Source organism: Caretta caretta, chromosome 2, assembly GCF_965140235.1.
Source record: "Caretta caretta isolate rCarCar2 chromosome 2, rCarCar1.hap1, whole genome shotgun sequence".
NCBI classification, from domain to species: domain Eukaryota; kingdom Metazoa; phylum Chordata; order Testudines; family Cheloniidae; genus Caretta; species Caretta caretta.
The window spans coordinates 268,568,006-268,587,530 of NC_134207.1; the positions used below are offsets into that span (position 1 = coordinate 268,568,006).

Here is a 19,525-nt window from a genome sequence, read left to right on the forward strand (position 1 = left end):
GGGCCCGGCTCGGTAGCGGGGCCGTGACGTGGCTTTGTCTCGGGGGCCGGGCTGCGGCGTCGCTCCAGCCCCCCGCCCCGCCTCTTCCCGCCTGGATTCATGACTGTCCTCGAGCGCCCCCTCGCGGTGACTAAGGAGTGTGCAGCGCCGGGCGGGGGCGGGGGTGGAGTGGGGGGAGCGGGAGTGGGGTGGGGGGAAAGGGGGAGCGGAGGCGGGAGTGGGGTGGGGTGGGGGGAAAGGGGGAGCGGGGGTGGAGTGGGGTGGGGTGGGGGGAAAGGGGGAGCGGAGGTGGAGTGGAGTGGGGTGGGGTGGGGGGAAAGGGGGAGCGGAGGTGGAGTGGAGTGGGGTGGGGTGGGGGGAAAGGGGGAGCGGGGGCGGGAGTGGGGTGGGGTGGGGGGAAAGGGGGAGCGGGGGTGGAGTGGGGTGGGGTGGGGGGAAAAGGGGGAGCGGGGGCGGGAGTGGGGTGGGGGGAAAGGGGGAGCGGGGGTGGGGCCGCTGGATTTCGCCTGCCAAGCGTCCCCGTGTTCGCTGTCGTGGGGGTGGGGGGCGCTTTTCTCTCCTCCTTGATAGGTCTGGTCTGTTTAGGTCCTGGTCCTGGAAAGGCTTTCCGCCTTGCGTAACTTCTGCCGTGGAAGGAGCCCCCTCGCCTTCAGGGAGGCTGCTCGCCCCCCTGGGGGACTGCCTGGGCAGGTGTCGGCTGCACTGATTCCTCCCAACGTCAGCTCTTCCCAGCACGGACCGGCTCTCGCTACATCTTTGTACGGTGCGCAGTACACTGCCCGTCTCTCCTCCCTCTGCCCCTTATCTTTGGGCGGGTAATCTCGTCTGGAGACAGGAATCCGCTCTCCTCTCTCTGCTGATGGCGCACAGACCTGTCTCCCTGCTTCAGGCCTGTCTCCTTCTGGCCAAACTGAACTCTCAGCCTGTCTCTCGGACATCTCCTTGTGGGTTTCTAGCTGTCCGCTTAAGCTCAACATGGCTAAATCAGAGCTCTTAACCTTTCTCCCTTCCCCTTAGTCTTACCTGCTATCATCTTCCTTGATCGTTGTGGACAGCACCATTGTTCTGCCTGTCCCTCAGGCCTGTAACCTGGGCCTTATCTTTGACTCAGATCAATTTCTACCTCCTCGCATCCAGGCTACGTCTAAATCTTGCTGATTCTTTTTGCATGACATTGCTAAGAGACGGCCTTCCCTGTCCAGCCACACAGCTGAAACGCTCATCCAAGTACTCATCTGCTCCCCTCTCAGGTATTGCAACCTCCTTCCCCCGGCCTTGGCAAATGCAGCCTTGCCCAGCTTGTGTCCGTTCAGAGAGCTGCTGCCCAGATCACTTCTATAGCTTGTTGCTTTGAACATGTCATTCCCCGCTTTGAATCCTTCCGCTGGCTCGTGAGAACGGCCACACTGGGTCAAACCAAGGGTCCATCTAGCCCAGTATCCTGTCTTCTGACAGTGGCCAAAGCCAGGTGCCCCAGAGGGAATGAACAGAACAGGTAATCATCAAGTGATCCAGCTTCTGGCAAACAGAGGCTAGGGACACCATCCCTGACCATCCTGGCTAATAGCCATTGATGGACCTATCCTGCATGAACTTGTCCAGTTCCATTTTGAACCCTGTTATAGTCTTGGCCTTCACAACATCCTCTGGCAAGGAGTTCCACAGGTTAGCTGTGCATTGTGTGAAAAAATACTTCCTTTTGTTTGTTTTAAATCTGCTGCCTATTCATTCCCTCTTCTCCAGCTCAGCAAACAGAAGCTATTTATCTTCACTTTCAAGGATCTTGACAGCCTAGCCCCATCCTCCCCATCCACTTCAAGGTCAGTGCCAGCCACTGTTGCCCAGTGGTTAGATTTGCAAACCTATCTGCTTTTCCCCTTGCTGCCCCTCATGCTTCGGATAGCTTCTCCCAAACATCCACTAAGCTACCAGGCCTACAAAAAACTTCACCGTGGTTAGGTGATCTTTACTGGTGTGCAGAGCCCACGGCCTACCATGCTGACCAGTACTGTCCCATTGTCTCCTTGTACTCCCCCATGTCTCTGCCAGTCTCCATCTGTTGTCTCTTGGCTTATACTTCAGACTGTAAACTCTTTGAGGCATAGCACAACGGAGTCCTGGTCCATAACTGGGGCTCTACGACGCTACAGGAATATTACTAACAATGGGGCCTTGACTGTGGTTGGGACCTCTAGGCAGTTATTGGAATACTGATCCTGGCAGTGAACAAATATGTGTGGAATATCCTGAGTAAACTATATGTGGGGGATGATGCATTGGATTGGGCCGGTAGAAAACAAGCTCCAAGCTTCTGATGAGCTAAATTCTCCTTCACTGTGTAGGATTTGGGTGTTAAGGACTCAGGTGGTCTACACGAGAGAGATTTTTTTTGTGTGTGTGTATAAGCCGCTAAGGTATGAATTTAAACCAGCCTAGTTATGTTGCTTGGGAAGGGGTTAATAGACTAGCGTCTTGTGGGCTGTATGACTTTGGTCCAATTTCACTTGCTGGGTTTAGTGTGAGGGTGCTGGCTGGGGTTGGTGGCCTGTGACAGACTAAATGGTTTGGTGGGCACTTCTGACCTTAAACGCTATGATTCTAAACTGAGAAAAGGTACTGTTGCACCAGAATGAGTGTGTCCACATGGGGGCGGGGTGGGGGTGTAAGGTGTTATACCAGTATACCTATACCAGTATAACTGGTCAAACTTTCCCGTGTGGACAAGGCCTCATGCCTTTTTTTGCTGCTTACCTCTGAGCTGCATACAAAGATAATCTTTGTCTCACATTTGGCCGTTTTGTGTAAGGGTTATCAGTTTTGAAAAGGCAGCCTAGCTTCTGACCATCACTGATTCTTCATTTTAAAATAGATCCTTTTTGCTGTACGGTTTTGTCTCATTCCTCTAGTGTCTGACACTGTTTTAAAGATGACACCACCTCCATTGCTTGTACGTTATTCCTGTGGCTCTCTCATGAGAGGTCATGTCAGTGACAAAACTTTGTCAGGCATCATTGCCCTTTAGTAGCTTAAGCTATGAATGAAATGAACTAGAACTGCATGCCTGACTTGCAGTAAAGGATCATAGTCTGCAGGAATGAAAGTGACACTTATTCATGTGAGTAACTTTACACGTCTGAATCGTTCCTGCGAATTTGAGGGACCACTCAGTGCGTAAGTGTCAAAAGTGTGCATAAATATATTCAGTGAAAAACGCAGAGCTTCTTACTCTGTGGTTCCCAGTACACCAGTCAGTATCTCCTGGTTGGCAGGAAAGCGCTGTAGATTCCTGTATGACCAGAATCCACTGGGTTGTGACTGCCAGTAGGAGAGCTACATTACACTAGCTTCTTCCAAATAAATGAACTTGGCATTTTGAATGGAAAATGATCAAGCCACCAGCATGCAGAGAGTTTGGCCGCCTCCAAAACTGCTTTTAAAACAACTTTTTATTTGTACAGTGTGTACACGCTTGTTTGTATTTCACAAAAACTATTTTTTGCATCTCTCATGCAGCAGCTATAGCAACATGAACTTACCCAACATGGCATCTGCAAACTTCAAGGGGACGTCAACTTAAAATCACTAATAGTGTTACAAGTAACAGCAAAAAAGACTATAACAGAAGGAAATTAGAGGAAAATGATAGGTTCTTTTCTTTGTTTGTTTACACTGGGCATTTGACATCCCTTCATGTAGGCATTTTCACTCTGTCTGGGTCTTTCACACAGCAACAGGGACGAGAAACATTTAACAGAAATTAGGAGTGTGTGATCATCGAAACTAGCAGGCTAATTAAAGGGCCGTTGTAAGAGCTGATGGTAGTCTTAACTCTCACTTTAGAAACTGACTCGATTGCAAGCTGGAGGCAGCCCTTAAACCTCCTCTGTCTGGGTATAAAGTTCTGTCTAGGGTGCGTGACGCTTTGTTGACAAAGTTCGCTTCAGATCTTCACAGCACTAATTTCAGAAGAAAATAGCTGGGTAGCTAATATTCATGTCACATGTCAGCCCAGGGCAGTTGAACCTTTTATGGGCCTCATTTCAAGTTTATAATTCTAATAAAGATGTCAGAAGATGTCATTTCTCACATCAGGACAGCGGCGCTGTCGGAGTAAAGATTGCACAGTGCGGAGGAGTCTTCAGCATGTGAGCGGCTCTTGTGCGGTTTCTCTGTATCTAACTTTGCCAGATGGAAACGTGGCTCTAGCTCCATTTCCCGTCTCTCTCCTTGCAAACAGGCTCAGGAATGGGATGCAGAGTCACAGCGCCTGATGTCTTCCCAGCCCCCCGGTGTCCCTGAATGCATGTGTGTGCAGACAGCAGAGATTTCGATGTGGACCCTAGTGGCTGCCATCCAAGCTGTGGAGAGAAAGGTGGATTCGTTTGCCACACGGTTGCTGAGTCTGGAGGGGAGAACTGGGACGGCTGAGAAGAAAATATTCGAGTGTGAGAAAACAGAGTTGGAGTTTGGAAACCAGCTGGAGAGTAAGTGGACTGCGCTGGGAACTCTGATCCAGGAGTATGGGCTGCTGCAGAGGAGACTGGAGAACATGGAGAACCTGCTGAAGAACAGGAACTTCTGGATCCTGAGGCTTCCTCCTGGTGTTAATGGAGAAGTCCCAAAGGTAATTGTACCCCAGTTAGTACAGGAAGTAAAGGCTGAGCCTGTATTGGGTAACAAAGGGATTTTTCTAGGGCTGTCAAACGGTTAAAAAAAATAATTGCGATTAATCGCACTTTTAAACAATAATAGAATACCTCTTATTTAAATATTTTTGAATGTTTTCTACATTTTCAAATATACTGATTTCAGTTACAACACAGAATACAGTGTACACAGTTCTCACTTTATATTATTTTTATTACAAATATTAGCCCTGTAAAAAGAACACGAAAAGAAATAGTATTTTTCAGTTCACCTCATACAAGTCTGTAGTGCAGTCTATTGTGAAAGCGCAACTTACAGATGTAGAATATTTTTTAACATAACTGCACTCAAAAACAAAACAATGTAAAACTTTAGAGCCTACAAGTCCACGCAGTCCTCCTTGTTCAACCAGTAGCTAAACTGGTTTGTTTACATTTATGGGAGATAATCCTGCCTGCTTATTATTTACAGTGTCACCTGAAAGCGAGAACAGACATTTGCATGGCACTTTTATAGCTGGCATTGCAAGGAATTTACGTGCCAGATCTGCTAAATATTCATATGCCCCTTCATGCTTCAGCCACCATTCCAGAGGACATGCTTCCATGGTGATGATGCTTGTTAAGAAAACAATGTGTTAATTAAATTTGTGACTGAACTCCTTGGGGGAGAATTGTACGTCTTCTGCTCTGTGGTTTTACCCACATTCTACCATATGTTTTGTGTTATGGCAATCTCAGATGACAGCTCAGCACATGTTGTTTGATTTAAGAACACTTTCACTGCAGATATGGCAAAATGCAAACAAGGTACTTGTCATAAATATAAAGGGAAGGGTAACCACCTTTCTGTATACAGTGCTATAAAATCCCTCCTAGCCAGAGGCAAAATCCTTTCACCTGTAAAGGGTTAAGAAGCTAAGGTAACCTCGCTGGCACCTGACCCAAAATGACCAACGGGGGGACAAGATACTTTCAAATCTGGAGGGGAGGGGAAAGAGTTTTGTCTGTGTGATACCTTTCATGGGAACAGATCAAGGATGCAAGCCCTTCAACTCCTGTAAAGTTAGTAAGTAATCTAGCTAGAAAATGCATTAGGGTTTCTTTGTTTTGGCTTGTTAATTCGCTGTGCTGGAGGAAATGTGTTCTCCTGTTTTTGTGTCTTTTTGTAACTTATGGTTTTGCCTAGAGGGATTCTCTGTGTTTTGAATCTGATTGCCTGTAAGATTATCTTCCATTCTGATCTTACAGAGTTGTTCTCGTATCGTTTTTGTTTTTTTTTGTTCTTCTAATAATTTTTATTATTAAAATTGATTATTATTATTATTATTATTATTGATTATTTATTATTAAAATTGACATGATTTTTAAGAATCTGATGGGGTTTTTTGTGTCTTAAAAATCCAAGAGGTTTGTGCTCATCTTGTTTGTTCTCAAGCCTCTCCAGGAAAGGGGGTATAGGGCTTGGGGGGATATTTTGGGGAAATAGGAACTCCAAGTGGTCCTTTCCCTGTTCTTTGTCTAAAACACTTGGTGGTGGCAGCCTTTTACCTAATCCAAGGGCAAAGACTTTGTACCTTGGGGAAGTTTTAACCTAAGCTGGTAGAAATAAGTTTAGGGGGTCTTTCATGCGGGTCCCCAAATCTGTACCCTAGAGTTCAGAGTGGGGAAGGAACCTTGACATGGTGGCAGAGCGGTGGGATCATTTTGAACCAGAAGCACAGCAGGATTTTAAAAGGTTTTTAAAAAGGTGATTACAGCTGCAGGTTCTGTCTCTTTGCTTGGGGACAGAGCAGCTCCATAGCAAAAGGATTTTTCTGTAGGCTGGGAACAGCTATCAGAGGCAAAGGTATCAGGCTACAGCACAGTAAATTTTACAAGCCAAGTTTTTTTTTCTTTCTAACTCTCGGGTATAGGTAGGTTAAAAACAGAGAGGCTAAGATGACAGAAAGCAATGCCCAACAGAAACTGGAGATAGCTAGACTGGAAGCAGAAGAGGGAGAAAAGGAACACCAGAGACTGGTCGAATTAAAACTACTCAATAAGGAGGCTGCCCACCAGAGAACTAAGGAGGCAGCGGAGGCTGCCCACCAGAGAGCTATGGAGGCAAAAGCAAAAGAAATAGAGACAAAAGAAAAAGAAATGGAGGAGAGGGAAAGAGAGAGGAAGCATGCACTGGAGATAGAGAAGTCAAGGGCTCAGCAGAATATACCGAATAACCCTAACAATCCTTACCCAACAAATCCACAAATGGGAGCGACTATGTCCACAGTATGATGAATCCAGTGATATTGCTGAATATTTTCTCACCTTTGAGAGACTGTGCACACTCCATAAAATTCCTGACGCTCCCAAGATGACCACATTGGTCGCAAAATTGACTGGAAGAGCTCTGGACATATTCAATAAGATGCCTATTGATGAGGCTTGTGACTATGATAAATTTAAGGATTTGGTTTTAAAACAATTTCAAGTTACACCTGAAACTTACAGAGTAAAATTTAGAGCCTTTAAGAGAGGGTCTGGACTAAGTAATGTGGTTTATGTAAACCAGATGACAGATTTGTTTGATAAATGGCTCAAAGGACGGGAAGTAACTAGCTTTGGAGGAATGCGGGATTTGATGATACAGGAGCAATTGCTGAATAGGTCCAGGATGATATAAAACTGTGTTTATGGGATAAGAAAATGGACTCAGCAGGAAGTCTCGCTTCTTATGCTGATCAATACGAGCAGTCCCAGACCACCAGAGAGGCGGGGCAAACTGGAACAAAACGGGTGGAGGGAGGAGAGAGAAACAACCCTGGTCGCAGTTTGAGCGGATACCAGAAGGGACACTCTCAGACCACACCCTACTACCGGGGGCAACCCAAAGCCCCGACTACCCCCCAAGAAAAACCCCAGACACCTTATCGTCTCACCACACCGTTCTCCAGCAACCCACCTTGCCCCAGTGACCAGTCAGCTGGGCGATGTTTTAAATGTAACGAGTCAGGGCATGTAAAGGCCAACTGCCCCAAGAACCCCAATAGGTTACAGTTCATTGCACCGAGGTCCCACCAAAGGTCCTCAGGCCCAGATGCCTCCCAGATACCCTCCAAGCGGAGGGAAACTGTGAGTGTAGGTGGGAAGAAGGTCACTGCGTGGAGGGATGCCAGAGCACAAGTGTTGGCTATCCACGCTTCCTTAGTGGACCCCAATTTAATCGACCCAGAGGTCCAAGTGACAATTCAACCCTTCAAGTCAAACTCTTTTGACTTGCCTACAGCCAAGTTGCCGGTCCAGTCTATGATGCTTATCCCATCCCCATGCTGTTGGGGGAAGACTTGGCCAATCATGTGAAGCTAGCCAAGAGGGTGGGAATGGTCACCCGCAGCCAGGCTAAACCAGCCATCCCGCCTAGCTCTGTTCCGGAGACTTCTACCAGGACCTGGTCAGAGGTGATGGAACCGGAAACTACAGAACCCGAACAACCAAAAAAGAAAATCAACCTTCTGCTGGTGGCATCTGACTCCGATGATGAAAATGAACATGAGTCAGTCTGCACTGCTTGGGATCGTTATTGAGCAGAACCCGTCATCGGCATGGAAGCATGTCCTCTGGAATGGTGGCTGAAGCATGAAGGGGCATACGAAAGTTTAGCAGATCTGGCTCATAAATACCTTACAATGCTGGCTACAAAAGTGCCATACAAATGCCTGTTCTCACTTTCAGGTGACATTGTAAATGTGAAGCGAGCAGCATTATCTCCAGTAAATGTAAACAAATTGTTTAGTTTTAGCAATTCGCTGAACAAGAAGTAGTACTGAGTGGACTTGTAGGCTGTAAAGTTTTATATTGGTTTGTTTTTGAGTGCAGCTATGTAACAAAATAATTCTACATTTGTAAGTTGCACCTTCACGATAAAGTGATTGCACTACAGTACTTGTATGAGTTGAATTGAAAAATACTATTTCTTTTTTACCGTGCAAATATTTGTAATAAAATAGAAAGTGAGCACTCTACACTTTGTATTCTGAGTTGTAATTGAAATCAATGTATTTGAAAATGTAGAAAAACATCCAAAAATATATATAATAAATTTCAGTTGGTATTCTATTGCTGTTTAACAGTGTGATTAAAACTGATTAATTGTGATTAATTTTTTTAATCAAGTTAATTTGCCTTGAGTTAACTGCAATTAATTGATAGTCCTAGATTTTTCATATTTCTGATCCAGGGGCACTTTAATTCCCCGTTGCAAAATGGTTTGAATAGAGGTAGTGCATTGATTAGCCCCTAGCGTTAGCTAGTCTCATTAGGTCTGGAGGGTTCATTGGATAGTTGCCTAGAACTTGTCCTGTAACATCCATCTGGGGCTCTTACCAGGAGAATCCCCAGTCCCACTGCAGCCCTCTTGTGCTGGCTGTTGGGGCGAGTTTATCCTCTCTTGGGAGGAGAGGGGCCTTTGTTCTTGAACATGCTTCGGAAAGGAGAGAAGCTCTTACGCTCAGTCCTGTGCCAGGAGCTGTGCTGCTCCCAGGGAAGGGTAGGTTTCTAAGATCAGCCGTTGGTGGTAGAGTGCTGGTAGCAGTGCTTCAGGTCGTAGTTGTTCCTCCAGGAGACTGTCTTCTCTGCCCCCGCTCCTCCCCCAGCCTATGATCCAGTCCCTTTATCCCTCCCAGTGACCCTGCCCTGAGTGCGTCTAGCTCTCGTAGCTTTGAAAGACGTCAATATGGGTACGTCCAGACTCAGTTTCCCTTGTTCCCTGTACTGAGGCCTGTCTGTACAGCCAGAGGCAGACATTTTGTGTTCTGCAGTTTATCTCTGAACTGTGATCCCCTAAATGGTCTCTAGAAGACTTCCTGCAGATGATGATATACAGAGACTGACTTCTCAAATAAAGATATGTCAAAGGTGCCCTGTGTTGCACTGGTCAGACCTACGGTAGTCCTTCCTCATCCAAAGCAAGGGGAATTATTTTTGAATGAACATTAATAGTGAGTCCCTTTTCCTTACCATCCCTCTGACGCTGATGATGTCGTCTCTGGCTTCTCCTCCGTTCACAATTCATTCCTACACCAAGCTAAATAATCCCTCTTCCGCTCCCAGTGTTACCGCTTGGATTGTTGTGATGTATAGCAGCATACCCAGGTTCTCATATTCGTGCCCATTGTGTAATGTCTGAGTGCAGTGTGCAGATGTTGTAGAAAAAGTGTTTCCAATACGTTTTTAATAACTCAAAACTCAGCACCTTATTGTGCTGTAAAGCAGCTTTCACTACAAAAGTTTTTTTCTCCTGCTGATAATAGCTCATGTTAATTAATTAGCCTCTTACAGTTTGTATGGCAACTTCCACCTTCTCTGTGTGTGTGTGTGTGTGTGTGTGTGTATCTATATATATCTTCTTACTGTATGTTCCATTCTATGCATCCGATGAAGTGGGCTGTAGCCCACAAAAGCTTATGCTCTGATAAATTTGTTCGTCTTTAAGGTGCCACAAATACTTCTGTTCTTTTTGTGGAATGCAACTGGAGACGAATTGGTTACTTTCCACAAAACAAGGCATATTTTTCCATTGCCTTGGAGTAAAGCTGGAGTAACTCAATGGTGTTGCTCTAGATTCACACCAGTGAAACAGATCTGAATCTGGCCCTGTATCTTTCTGACCATAAACTTTAAAATATTGAAGAAAAATGCTTGTTAAAGGGGAAGCAATATTGCTCCATGATTAGTGCAGCCGGAATCTTATCGCGTAATGGTATTAAATGGGACACTTCTGGCTTTTGATAGTCTCATTGTAACTCAGCTTTCATTCTGTGACATTGCAATACAAACTGTATTCCTTTGCTTCTCCCCGTCAATGAATACTGTCCCCTTTTGTTTTCATTCGTTGCATCATTTTACTATTGTTCTTTCAAATATAATAAACATTAAATTATAACATAAACAGTGTGTTTAAAAAATGCCCATCTTCTCCATTAAATCTAGTTGCCTTTTTTAGGCACTCCCTATCTATTTCATATATTAGTGACACAAGTGTAAGAGATGTGATTTAAAGCAAGGTGCTAAGTGAATGTTTGGTGTCAGGTGCCGGTGATATTTGATGACAGCGCCGTCTTCTCCCAGGAGGAGTGGGAGAACTTAGAAGACTGGCAGAAGGAGCTGTACAAGAATGTGATGAAGGGGAATTATGAATATATGATCTCACTGGGTAAGGAACGTTTTTCACTTATTTATTAGAAAATGCTTGACTTCTTGGCTGGACTCCTCCAGCTGAGGGCTGTTCTCAAACTCCTGTGAGTTCTGGTGGCTGTGCACACCTGCCTGCGTGCATTCAGTTTTGTCATGACAGAAAGCCGATGCACAGCGTGGTGGCGGTGGTCCGTGTTCAGTGTTCTCGAGACGTGAATAGCAGTTGTATTTGCTCATAGGCTCAGCCCTCGAATGTGGAAAACCGTTCGTGTTCTGTGGGCCTGGTTTTGATCTGGCGCTGACTTGAACACTAGTATAACTCCTGTTGGCATCGATGCACTCACCTGCAACTTGCTAATTGGATGCTGTGTGTGGTGTGGTAAATTCTGCTGCATAAAGGGTGTGTCATAGAGAAGAGGTGCAAGTAACTGATGTCCCTACGTAAGGGGATGATGGTGGTGGGGCTAAACGCAGAACTGGAACTCAAGACCTGGGTTCTGGTCCCAGCTGTGCCACAGACCCTGTGTGACCTTGGGCATGTCACTTGCCATCTCTTTCCTTCTTCATGGGGTGCTGTGGCAGTCCTCCTCTGGCTTCCAGGTGGCTGAGATGCATCCACTCTTTGTGAAGTGCTTCGACATCCCGCGTAGGAGGTGCTTTGCGGGGGTTGCTTTTCACTCAGTCAGGTACAGATCGCCTCCAGGGATAGAAGGGGATTGATTTAAAATAACTTGTAGCAAAGAATTGTGATTTATCTGTTTATTAATTACCACTATGTCCTGTCCCATAAGCAGACTATGCAATTTCCAAACCTGACATCCTGTCCCGAATTGAGCGAGGAGAAGAGCCGTGTGCGAGGGGTCAGCAGGAGTCGGAGGAAAGAGAAACCACTGCAGATCCCAGCACAGGTGAGGGTTGGCTGAAATCGACTGAAACAGTAGGTGAAGCGAGCAGCTGTAACTTCAACAAGCCTCCATCTGCCATTAGAGCTGCTTGCTTAAAAAACAATCAGTAGTTTTCTTATGTCAGATTTTGTCTCTACCAATCAAAACTATTTCTGGCTCTAGCTCCTCCTCTTTGAGTGTGCGGACTGGTCAGTGCCCTTGACCACTTGGTTTGGTTCCTCTATATCCTCTTTAGCATGTCTGGTTTCTAGTCAATGACTGCCTGCTCCGGAGATGGAGGTTTTTGGGGCTTGGGATCATTTTGAAAGGTTTTTGGAACAATTTCAAAAGGAGTGAGGGCTGTATTAGCAATAAGACTTGGCTCGGATGCATATGGCTTGGATGCATATGTGGCAAGGGTTATTTAAGTCTTTGCTATCCAGTTACACCCGGGAGGCACAAGCTATTTATTTCATGTCGGGCAGTGATTGTTAGAAAATCCTCACTGAGCTCTCTCTCTTTTCAATGAACAGAGTCTGCGATTTCTACCCTCGCAATCTCCGCTCAGATTAAACAAGAGGAAGAGCCAATTGCTGAGGAGGAGCAGAATGCAGACAAAAGAGAAGCCCCTACAGAGCCCATGGCAGGTGTGTGGTAGGCTCAGGTGACTGTGAATCCTGGCAGTCTAGTTTAAAAGCAAGAACGTGAACAAAAGTTTTATAGTTCTAAAACTCTTCTTCTGTAGTCCAGGGTGAGCAGCATTATCTTTGTGACAGGCCTCAGTTGCAATGGGAAGAAGGATGCTGCATACCCCACAGGGCAGTTTATCCCTTTGAACATTCGGATGGGACATGTTAGCAGGACTTCTTTGGGGGCGTGAGTGAGACCACCTGTAGGACTTTGATGTGCTGATAATCTCCTGGGGTGCTCAGATGCACCCCAGGAGGTGAGCATTGTAGAAATCCATGGATAGATTGACTGGAAGGGATCAGGGACAAGAAATGTTCTCCCTTAGGTTCTCTTGCCTGGTGACTCTCTGCTCCAAGTGGCACTGAGGTACTGAACCAAATTCTTCTCTCAGGTACATGCCCATGTGATCAATGGGAGCTGCATGGGCGCATTCGAGTGTAGAATTTGGCCTATTGTGGAGTTCCTGTTTTGTTTCTCCCTTTAGAGAGAAATCTCTCAGTAATGATTGCAGATAGAATCAATCTTTACCTTACTTGCCTGTGTGGCAGGGAGGGTTTGTATCCAAAGACATGCCAACATCCTTTGCATCTCGAACTATTGGTCTGTCTCTTGGTAGACCCATCCCTGTAGTATCTGAGTCCTGCAGGATCTTCGTTATTATTGTTGTTAATTATTTGTATTAATGTGGCACCTAAGAGCCTGGATTGGGACCCCTCTGTGCTAGGCGATGTACAGACACAGAACAAAAAGACGGTCCCTGCCCCGAGGGACTTACAATCTAAGTGTAAGACGAGACAACACGTGGGTACAGACAGATGGGGGAGGACAGGAAAACAAGGGGCAATATTGGTCCGTATGACAGGCCGTGCAGCCTAAGTGTCAGAGGCTGCGTGGCGTCATGGCAAAGGAGAGTTTTGCAGAGGAATTTGAAGATGGATGATGAGGAAGTTTTGGGGAGGTTTATGGAGAGCACCTCCCAAGCTTTGTCTTTATCCTCCCCATGCCGCTGGAAGGTAGGGCAGGATTGCTGTTCTCCACTAGCAGATAGGAAGTGAGGTGGAGAGAGGCTATGTTCTGCCCTAGGCCTGTGGCAGAGAAGGACCCTAGTGCTGTAACCAGAGGCCCAGCCTTCCCCTCAGTTGGTCTCTGATGCATGGCCAGAGAGTTGATTTCCCCCACTGCTTTATGCAGCATAGTTTCATTTCTCCCAGTCTGTCCTGTGAATTACCTTTGCCTTCCCTCCTGGTTCCAGCTGACGGCTGGAAGAACAACAAGGAGCAAGATTCACAGGAGCTGAAGCCTCATTGGACCTCGGCCCAAAGGCCGGAAGAGAATATTTACCATAGTGCCGAGCACAGCCTGCCCTGCGAGGGTCAGTACGGCTCCAATGGGCCAAACGTGACCCTGGCAGTACATATGCCAGAGAAACCCACCCAGCACGAGAGAGACTTCAGCCCCTTGAAAGCCAGCACCGTGTCCCCGGGGGCCCCCACGACGGAGCGGCCCTATCTCTGCCCCGAGTGCGGGAAGTGCTTCAGCCGCAGGGAGCACTTCGTGAAGCACCAGCGCACCCACACGGGCGAGCGCGCCTACGTGTGCCCCGAGTGCGGCAAGGGCTTCACGCAGCAGTCCAACCTCACCAACCACTGCCGCACCCACACGGGCGAGCGCGCCTACGTGTGCCCCGAGTGCGGCAAGGGCTTCACGCAGCAGTCCAACCTCACCAACCACTGCCGCACCCACACGGGCGAGCGCTCCTACGTGTGCCCCGAGTGCGGCAAGGGCTTCACGCAGCAGTCCAACCTCACCAACCACCTCCGCACCCACACGGGCGAGCGCGCCTACGTGTGCCCCGAGTGCGGCAAGGGCTTCACGCAGCAGTCCAACCTCACCAACCACCTCCGCACCCACACGGGCGAGTGCGCCTACGTGTGCCCCGAGTGCGGCAAGGGCTTCACGCAGCAGTCCAACCTCACCAACCACCTCCGCATCCACACGGGCGAGCGCGCCTACGTGTGCCCCGAGTGCGGCAAGGGCTTCATCCACCAGTCCACGCTCACCACCCACCTCCGCACCCACACCGGCGAGAAGCCCTACAAGTGCAGCGTGTGCGCCAAGGGCTTCAGCCGCCTCTCCACCCTGCTGGAGCACCAGCGCACCCACACCGGCGAGAAGCCCTACAAGTGCCTGGAGTGCGAGAAGCACTTCAGCCGCCTCTCCACGCTGGTGGAGCACCGGCGCACCCACACCGGCGAGAAGCCCTACAAGTGCGCCCAGTGCGAGAAGAGCTTCACCCGCCTCACCAACCTGACCGTGCACCAGAACACCCACGCCGGCGAGCGCGCCTACAAGTGCGCCCAGTGCGGCAAGAGCTTCGCCCAGAAGCCCTACTTCCTCAAGCACCTGCGCAACCATACCAAGGAGAAGCTCTACAAGTGCCTGGAGTGCGGCAAGAGCTTCGTCTGCCACTCCTGGCTGGTGCGCCACCAGATGATCCACACGGGCGAGCGGCCCTACCCGTGCGGCGAGTGCGGGAAGAGCTTTGTCCAGAAGGAGCACCTCTTGAAGCACCAGCGCATCCACACGGGCGAGCGGCCCTTTCAGTGCTCTGCCTGCGCCAAGAGCTTCCGCTGCCAGCAGTCCCTGAGACTGCACCAGTGCGCGCAGGCCGGCCAGCTGGGCGGCACGCCGGCTGCGCCGGGGACAGAGTTCAAGAGCCCACTGCTGTACCCGAAAATGGAAAATACAGGGGAGTAGGGGGGTGAGCCCTGCTTTGGGAGCTGCAATGGGAGAGCCACTCCATGTGAAACGCTGCGGTGAATCGCACGCCCTCTCTGCATGCCGGATGGGAGGGGAGCGCTGGACGCGAGGGATGGTGACGCAAGACTGTATTGAATGTGAGCTACAAGCAGCCGTTACGTGCCGGGCCCGGGGTAGAGACTCCACAACGGACTGAACGATGCGTTGGAAGCGTCTAAGCGGCCACAGCTGTTTTGTTTGTACGAACAGTCTCCTGACCGCTGACACCGCCAGCGGGAACGTCGCCAGCAGGCTCTGCTCTGCGGGGATGGTGCAGGGCAGGCCTACGAGCTGCTGTCGCAGAATGCTGCTGTAACGTGAACGACTTCCTACGTGACTGCAGAAGTGGCACACAGGCTGTTGGGAGTGAGCGTCGGCAGGTGTGCTGGGTTAACAGTACTTTGTCCCCCAGGTCCTCCAGTGCTACAGACCAATGCGGTCTGCTTGCTGGCGCTGGGCGGCTTCCTGCAGTCAGTACGGCTGGGGACTCGGAGGTGCGGCGAGGCTGAGACGGGCCTGAAAGCCAGAGGCAGAACCAGGTCTACAATACAGGCCGCCTATGCTCTTACCTCTCTGCCTCACCACCTTCAGCCCTCATGAAAGGGAAGCTGAGCTCCACCCTGGCGGGTGAGAGCAGGAATGCAGCATCTGGCTCGCTTGCCCGTCCGTGGAAGCGATTGGTACACTTGAAGCAGTGATTTCTGTTCTATTTGTGACTGTTCTATTTGTGACACTCCTGCTTCCCACTGCAACTCGTGGTGGGGGCGTACCCTCAAATACCCTGGAGCAGCAGCAAAAAATAAAGTTAAGCTGGGTGCAGGGTGGTCAAAGCGTGTCAGTAAGGTGTGATGACTCTGTCCCAGGTCCTGGAGCTGCCGCAGGAAGGCAGACTCTAGGAGTATTTCACTTTAAAGGTCAAACCACGTAATTCAGCTGTTAAAAGGGCAGTGGGGGAATTGGGGCCAAGCTCAATTCCGATGAACATTGCCCGACCTAGGAGTAGCGTGGGTGCTTGTGAGAACTCTCCAGAGCAGGCATTGCGTCCGCCACAGCAGCGCTAGTTACAGTGCAGCGTAAGGTTGGTGCTTCGGCCCTCCTCTGCTAATCACACTGCGGATCTGCTCTGGCTAGGAGCTATTTACCTTCCCAGTAGCCGCCTGCAGGCCTCCCTCAAATGAGACCTGCAGCTACAAGCTTCTGATGCTTTCAGGCCTGTCTACACAGCTGGGTTTTTGTTTGTTTGGGGGGGCCCTTGGCTCCCTGAAGAGATGACAGGTGACAGTTACCTGCAGAGCAGCTGTGATCATACCCATGGTTGCAGGTCTACCGCTGGGCCTATCTGGGGTTGTATTGGTGCATTCTGGGCTGCTCTTCTGTAGTGCGTCAGCAGGAGTTAGAGCGCCCAAAGCACCGGATGTTAGGAGCTATTTGGAAAGGGATAGATAAGGCAGAAAATATCAAAATGACCTGATATAAATCCATGGTGCGCCCACACCTTGAATACAGCGTGCAGTCCTGGTCACTGCATCTCAGAAAAGATGTATAGGAATGGGAAAAGATACAGAGAAGGGCAACAAAACTGCTGAGGGGTCTGGAAGGGCTTCCATATGAGGAGAGAGTAATAAGACTGGGACTTTACAGCTTGGAAAAGAGACGACTAAGGAGGGATATGACAGAGGTCTATAAAATTGTGACTGGTGTGGAGAAAGTAAATACGGAAATGTTATTTACTCCTTCCCATAACAGAAGAACGAGGGGTCACGCAATGAAATTAATAGGCAGCAGGTTTAAAGCAAAAAAAAATGAAGTTCTACTTCACACAACGCACAGTCAACCTGTGGAACTCTTTGCCAGAGGATGTTGTGAAGACCAAGACTGTAACGGGGTTCAAACAAGAACTAGACAGGTTCAGGGAGGGTAAGTCCATCAATTAGCCAGGATGGGCAGGGATGCAACCCTATGCTCTGTAGCCTCTGACAGTCAGACGATGGGATGGATCACTCCAAATTGCCCTGTTCTGTTCATTCCCTTTTGGCCACTGTCAGAAGACTGGATACTGGCCTAGATGGACCATCGGTCTGACTCAGTGTAGCTGTTCTGTTCACAGGGACTAGTGAACTCTGGCATATCCTTCTCCTTCAAGCCTGCTCATTGTAGAAGAGCCCAAACCAAACCCCGGGCATCACGAGGGGGTTCCCTATCTATGCTGCATAGGCAACAGTGTACTAACTTGGCTCTTGCACCACAGCTGTGTGCTTGCCTGGGTCTCCAGGGAAGGAGAAACACGGTTAGCTGCCTGTTGCTGGGTGCTCACCTTGGGGGCTAACACAGGCCACGTCCTACTGGATCACAAGCTAACCAGCAGTCAACAGTGTCACTGTTGCAAACATCGTTCTGGGAAATACAGGGCCATCGACCTGATGGGATGTTCTAGCTTAGGGGTTCTCAAAGTGGGGGTCGGGACCCCTCAGGGCATCGGGAGGTAATTACTTGGGGGGACGTGAGCTGTCAGCCTCCACCACAAACCCTGCTTTGCCTTCAGCATTTATAATGGTGTTAAATATATGAAAAAGTGTTTTTAATTTATAAGGGGGGGTCGCACTCAGAGGCTTGCTATGTGAAGGGGTCACCAGTACAAAAGTTTGAGAATCACTGTTCTGGCTTCACCCCCCAACAGTTAAAAGGCAAGAGATATCTCACCCTGCTTTGAGCTTCACTTACTCCAAACTGGCTCTGCTTAAAAATTCCTCTGCTTGAAGACAGGAGGAGGGCAGGGACCTGCTTCCCTCTGCCCCATGCAGGTAGTGTAGACCACCAGAAGCTGGTACAGAAACACCATCCTGAATGCTGTTAGTTTCAGTAACAGAAGCCCCCTTTTGTCAGTCCAGCTGCATCTATGCTGGGTTTTGGCAGCAGAGCTAGGCTGGGCAGAGGGGTGTCGTTCACAGCTGTTCTGATATGTTTTAAGTGTAGATGGATTCCTTCGGCACCAGCACTCTGATGAATTAATCCAGGGTGGAAAGAACGTCTTAACGCTTCCCCCTTTCCCACTTACTGATGATCGAACCGCTGTGGGAGGAGATCTGCATTCCCCATCTGACACTCAGGCCTAGAATCACCCTGACGCTCCAATGGCTGGTGGCGGCTGGACACATTGGCAACTAGGGGCAGTGGTGGCTGGGGAGGGGGCAGTGTGCCCCAGGCAATACTCTCAGGGGAGGGGGAAGGTATAAACATGGCATGGTACATCAGCCCCCCGGGGCACACAGATGCACATTGCAGGCCTGCACCCCTAGGGTTAAATGGAGCCCATATGATATAAAATCATGAATGGTGTGGAGAAAGTGAATGAAGAAGTGTTTTATCCATTCACATAACACAAGCACCCAGGGTCACTCGATGAAATGAATTTGCAGAAGGTTTAAAACAAACATAAGGAAGTATTTCTTCACACTATACACAGTTAACCTGTGGAACTCATTGCCAGGGGGTGTTGTGAAAGCTAAAAGTATAATGGTTCAAAGAATAATTAGATAAGTTAATGGAAGATAGGTCCATGACTGGCTATTAGCCAGTGTGGTCAGGGATGCAACTCTGGGTGTCCCTAAACCTCTGACTGCCAGAAGCTGGGACTGGACGACAGGGGCTGGGTCCCTCAATTGTTGCCCTGTTCTGGTCATTCCCCGTGAAGCACCTGGCATTGGCCACTGTCAGAGACAGGCTATTGGGCTAGATGGGCCATTGATCTGCCCCAGTATGGTCATTCTTATGAGCAGCTCCCTGGTGCAACCCCCTCCATCTTCTGGGGGGCAGGAGGACATGGCTTTCTCACTAGGAAACTCTTGTCTGCGGAGCCTTTGCCCTGAGCAGGTGCCACGCTCACTCGCTCGCTGATCTCTCTTTGTCCTGGGCCTGGGTTTCTCGGGGCAGCCCCACCTCTTCCTGGACAGCAAGGCTAGCAGCACCTCCTTGCTTGGAACCATCTGGCCCCAACATGCCCTCTGCCTCCCCGGGGGCGTTGCCCTAAGCGGCTCCTCCCCCAAGAAGTCTTTTTAGCCGGCTTTGGTCCAGCTCAGACGCTCACTCAATGGAAGGTCCCACATTTATCCACAGAGCAGGTGTGGCAAAGCCTCCCCCACCCTGCCCAGAGCAGGCGTGACCCCCCTCCCCAAAGGGCACTGAGTCTGGCCTCTGCTGCAATTGTGAGGGCAGCTTTGGGAGGTGGCCCGCGGAGCCAGCTGGAGGTCACCCCTCACCCACAGCTGCCAGGGACGGCAAACAGCGTTGGACAAAAAAGTCCCATGGCCATGGCACAATTGCTCACCCACCTCC

The 19,525-nt window shown here is 49.3% G+C and overlaps 1 protein-coding gene across 7 annotated transcripts in view; it reads left to right on the forward strand.

Moving 5' to 3' along the window:
* LOC125632971 (zinc finger protein 783) overlaps positions 1 to 16,023 on the forward strand; it is a 64,346-nt gene extending 48,323 nt beyond the window's left edge. For 3 of the 7 annotated variants that reach the window (XM_075124667.1, XM_048841987.2, XM_048841982.2), the window contains exons 2-6: positions 4,238 to 4,624; positions 10,716 to 10,839; positions 11,612 to 11,728; positions 12,238 to 12,351; positions 13,647 to 16,023. In XM_075124667.1, coding sequence (XP_074980768.1) covers positions 4,238 to 4,624; positions 10,716 to 10,839; positions 11,612 to 11,728; positions 12,238 to 12,351; positions 13,647 to 15,151 — 2,247 coding nt within the window. In that variant the 3' untranslated portion in view covers positions 15,152 to 16,023. Of the gene's footprint in view, positions 1 to 585; positions 764 to 1,832; positions 4,146 to 4,237; positions 4,625 to 10,715; positions 10,840 to 11,611; positions 11,729 to 12,237; positions 12,352 to 13,646 lie in introns of those variants that run through there. The other 4 variants (XM_075124666.1, XM_075124668.1, XM_048841986.2 and 1 more) reach the window with 3 other exon arrangements.
* Positions 16,024 to 19,525: the final 3,502 nt, after the last annotated feature.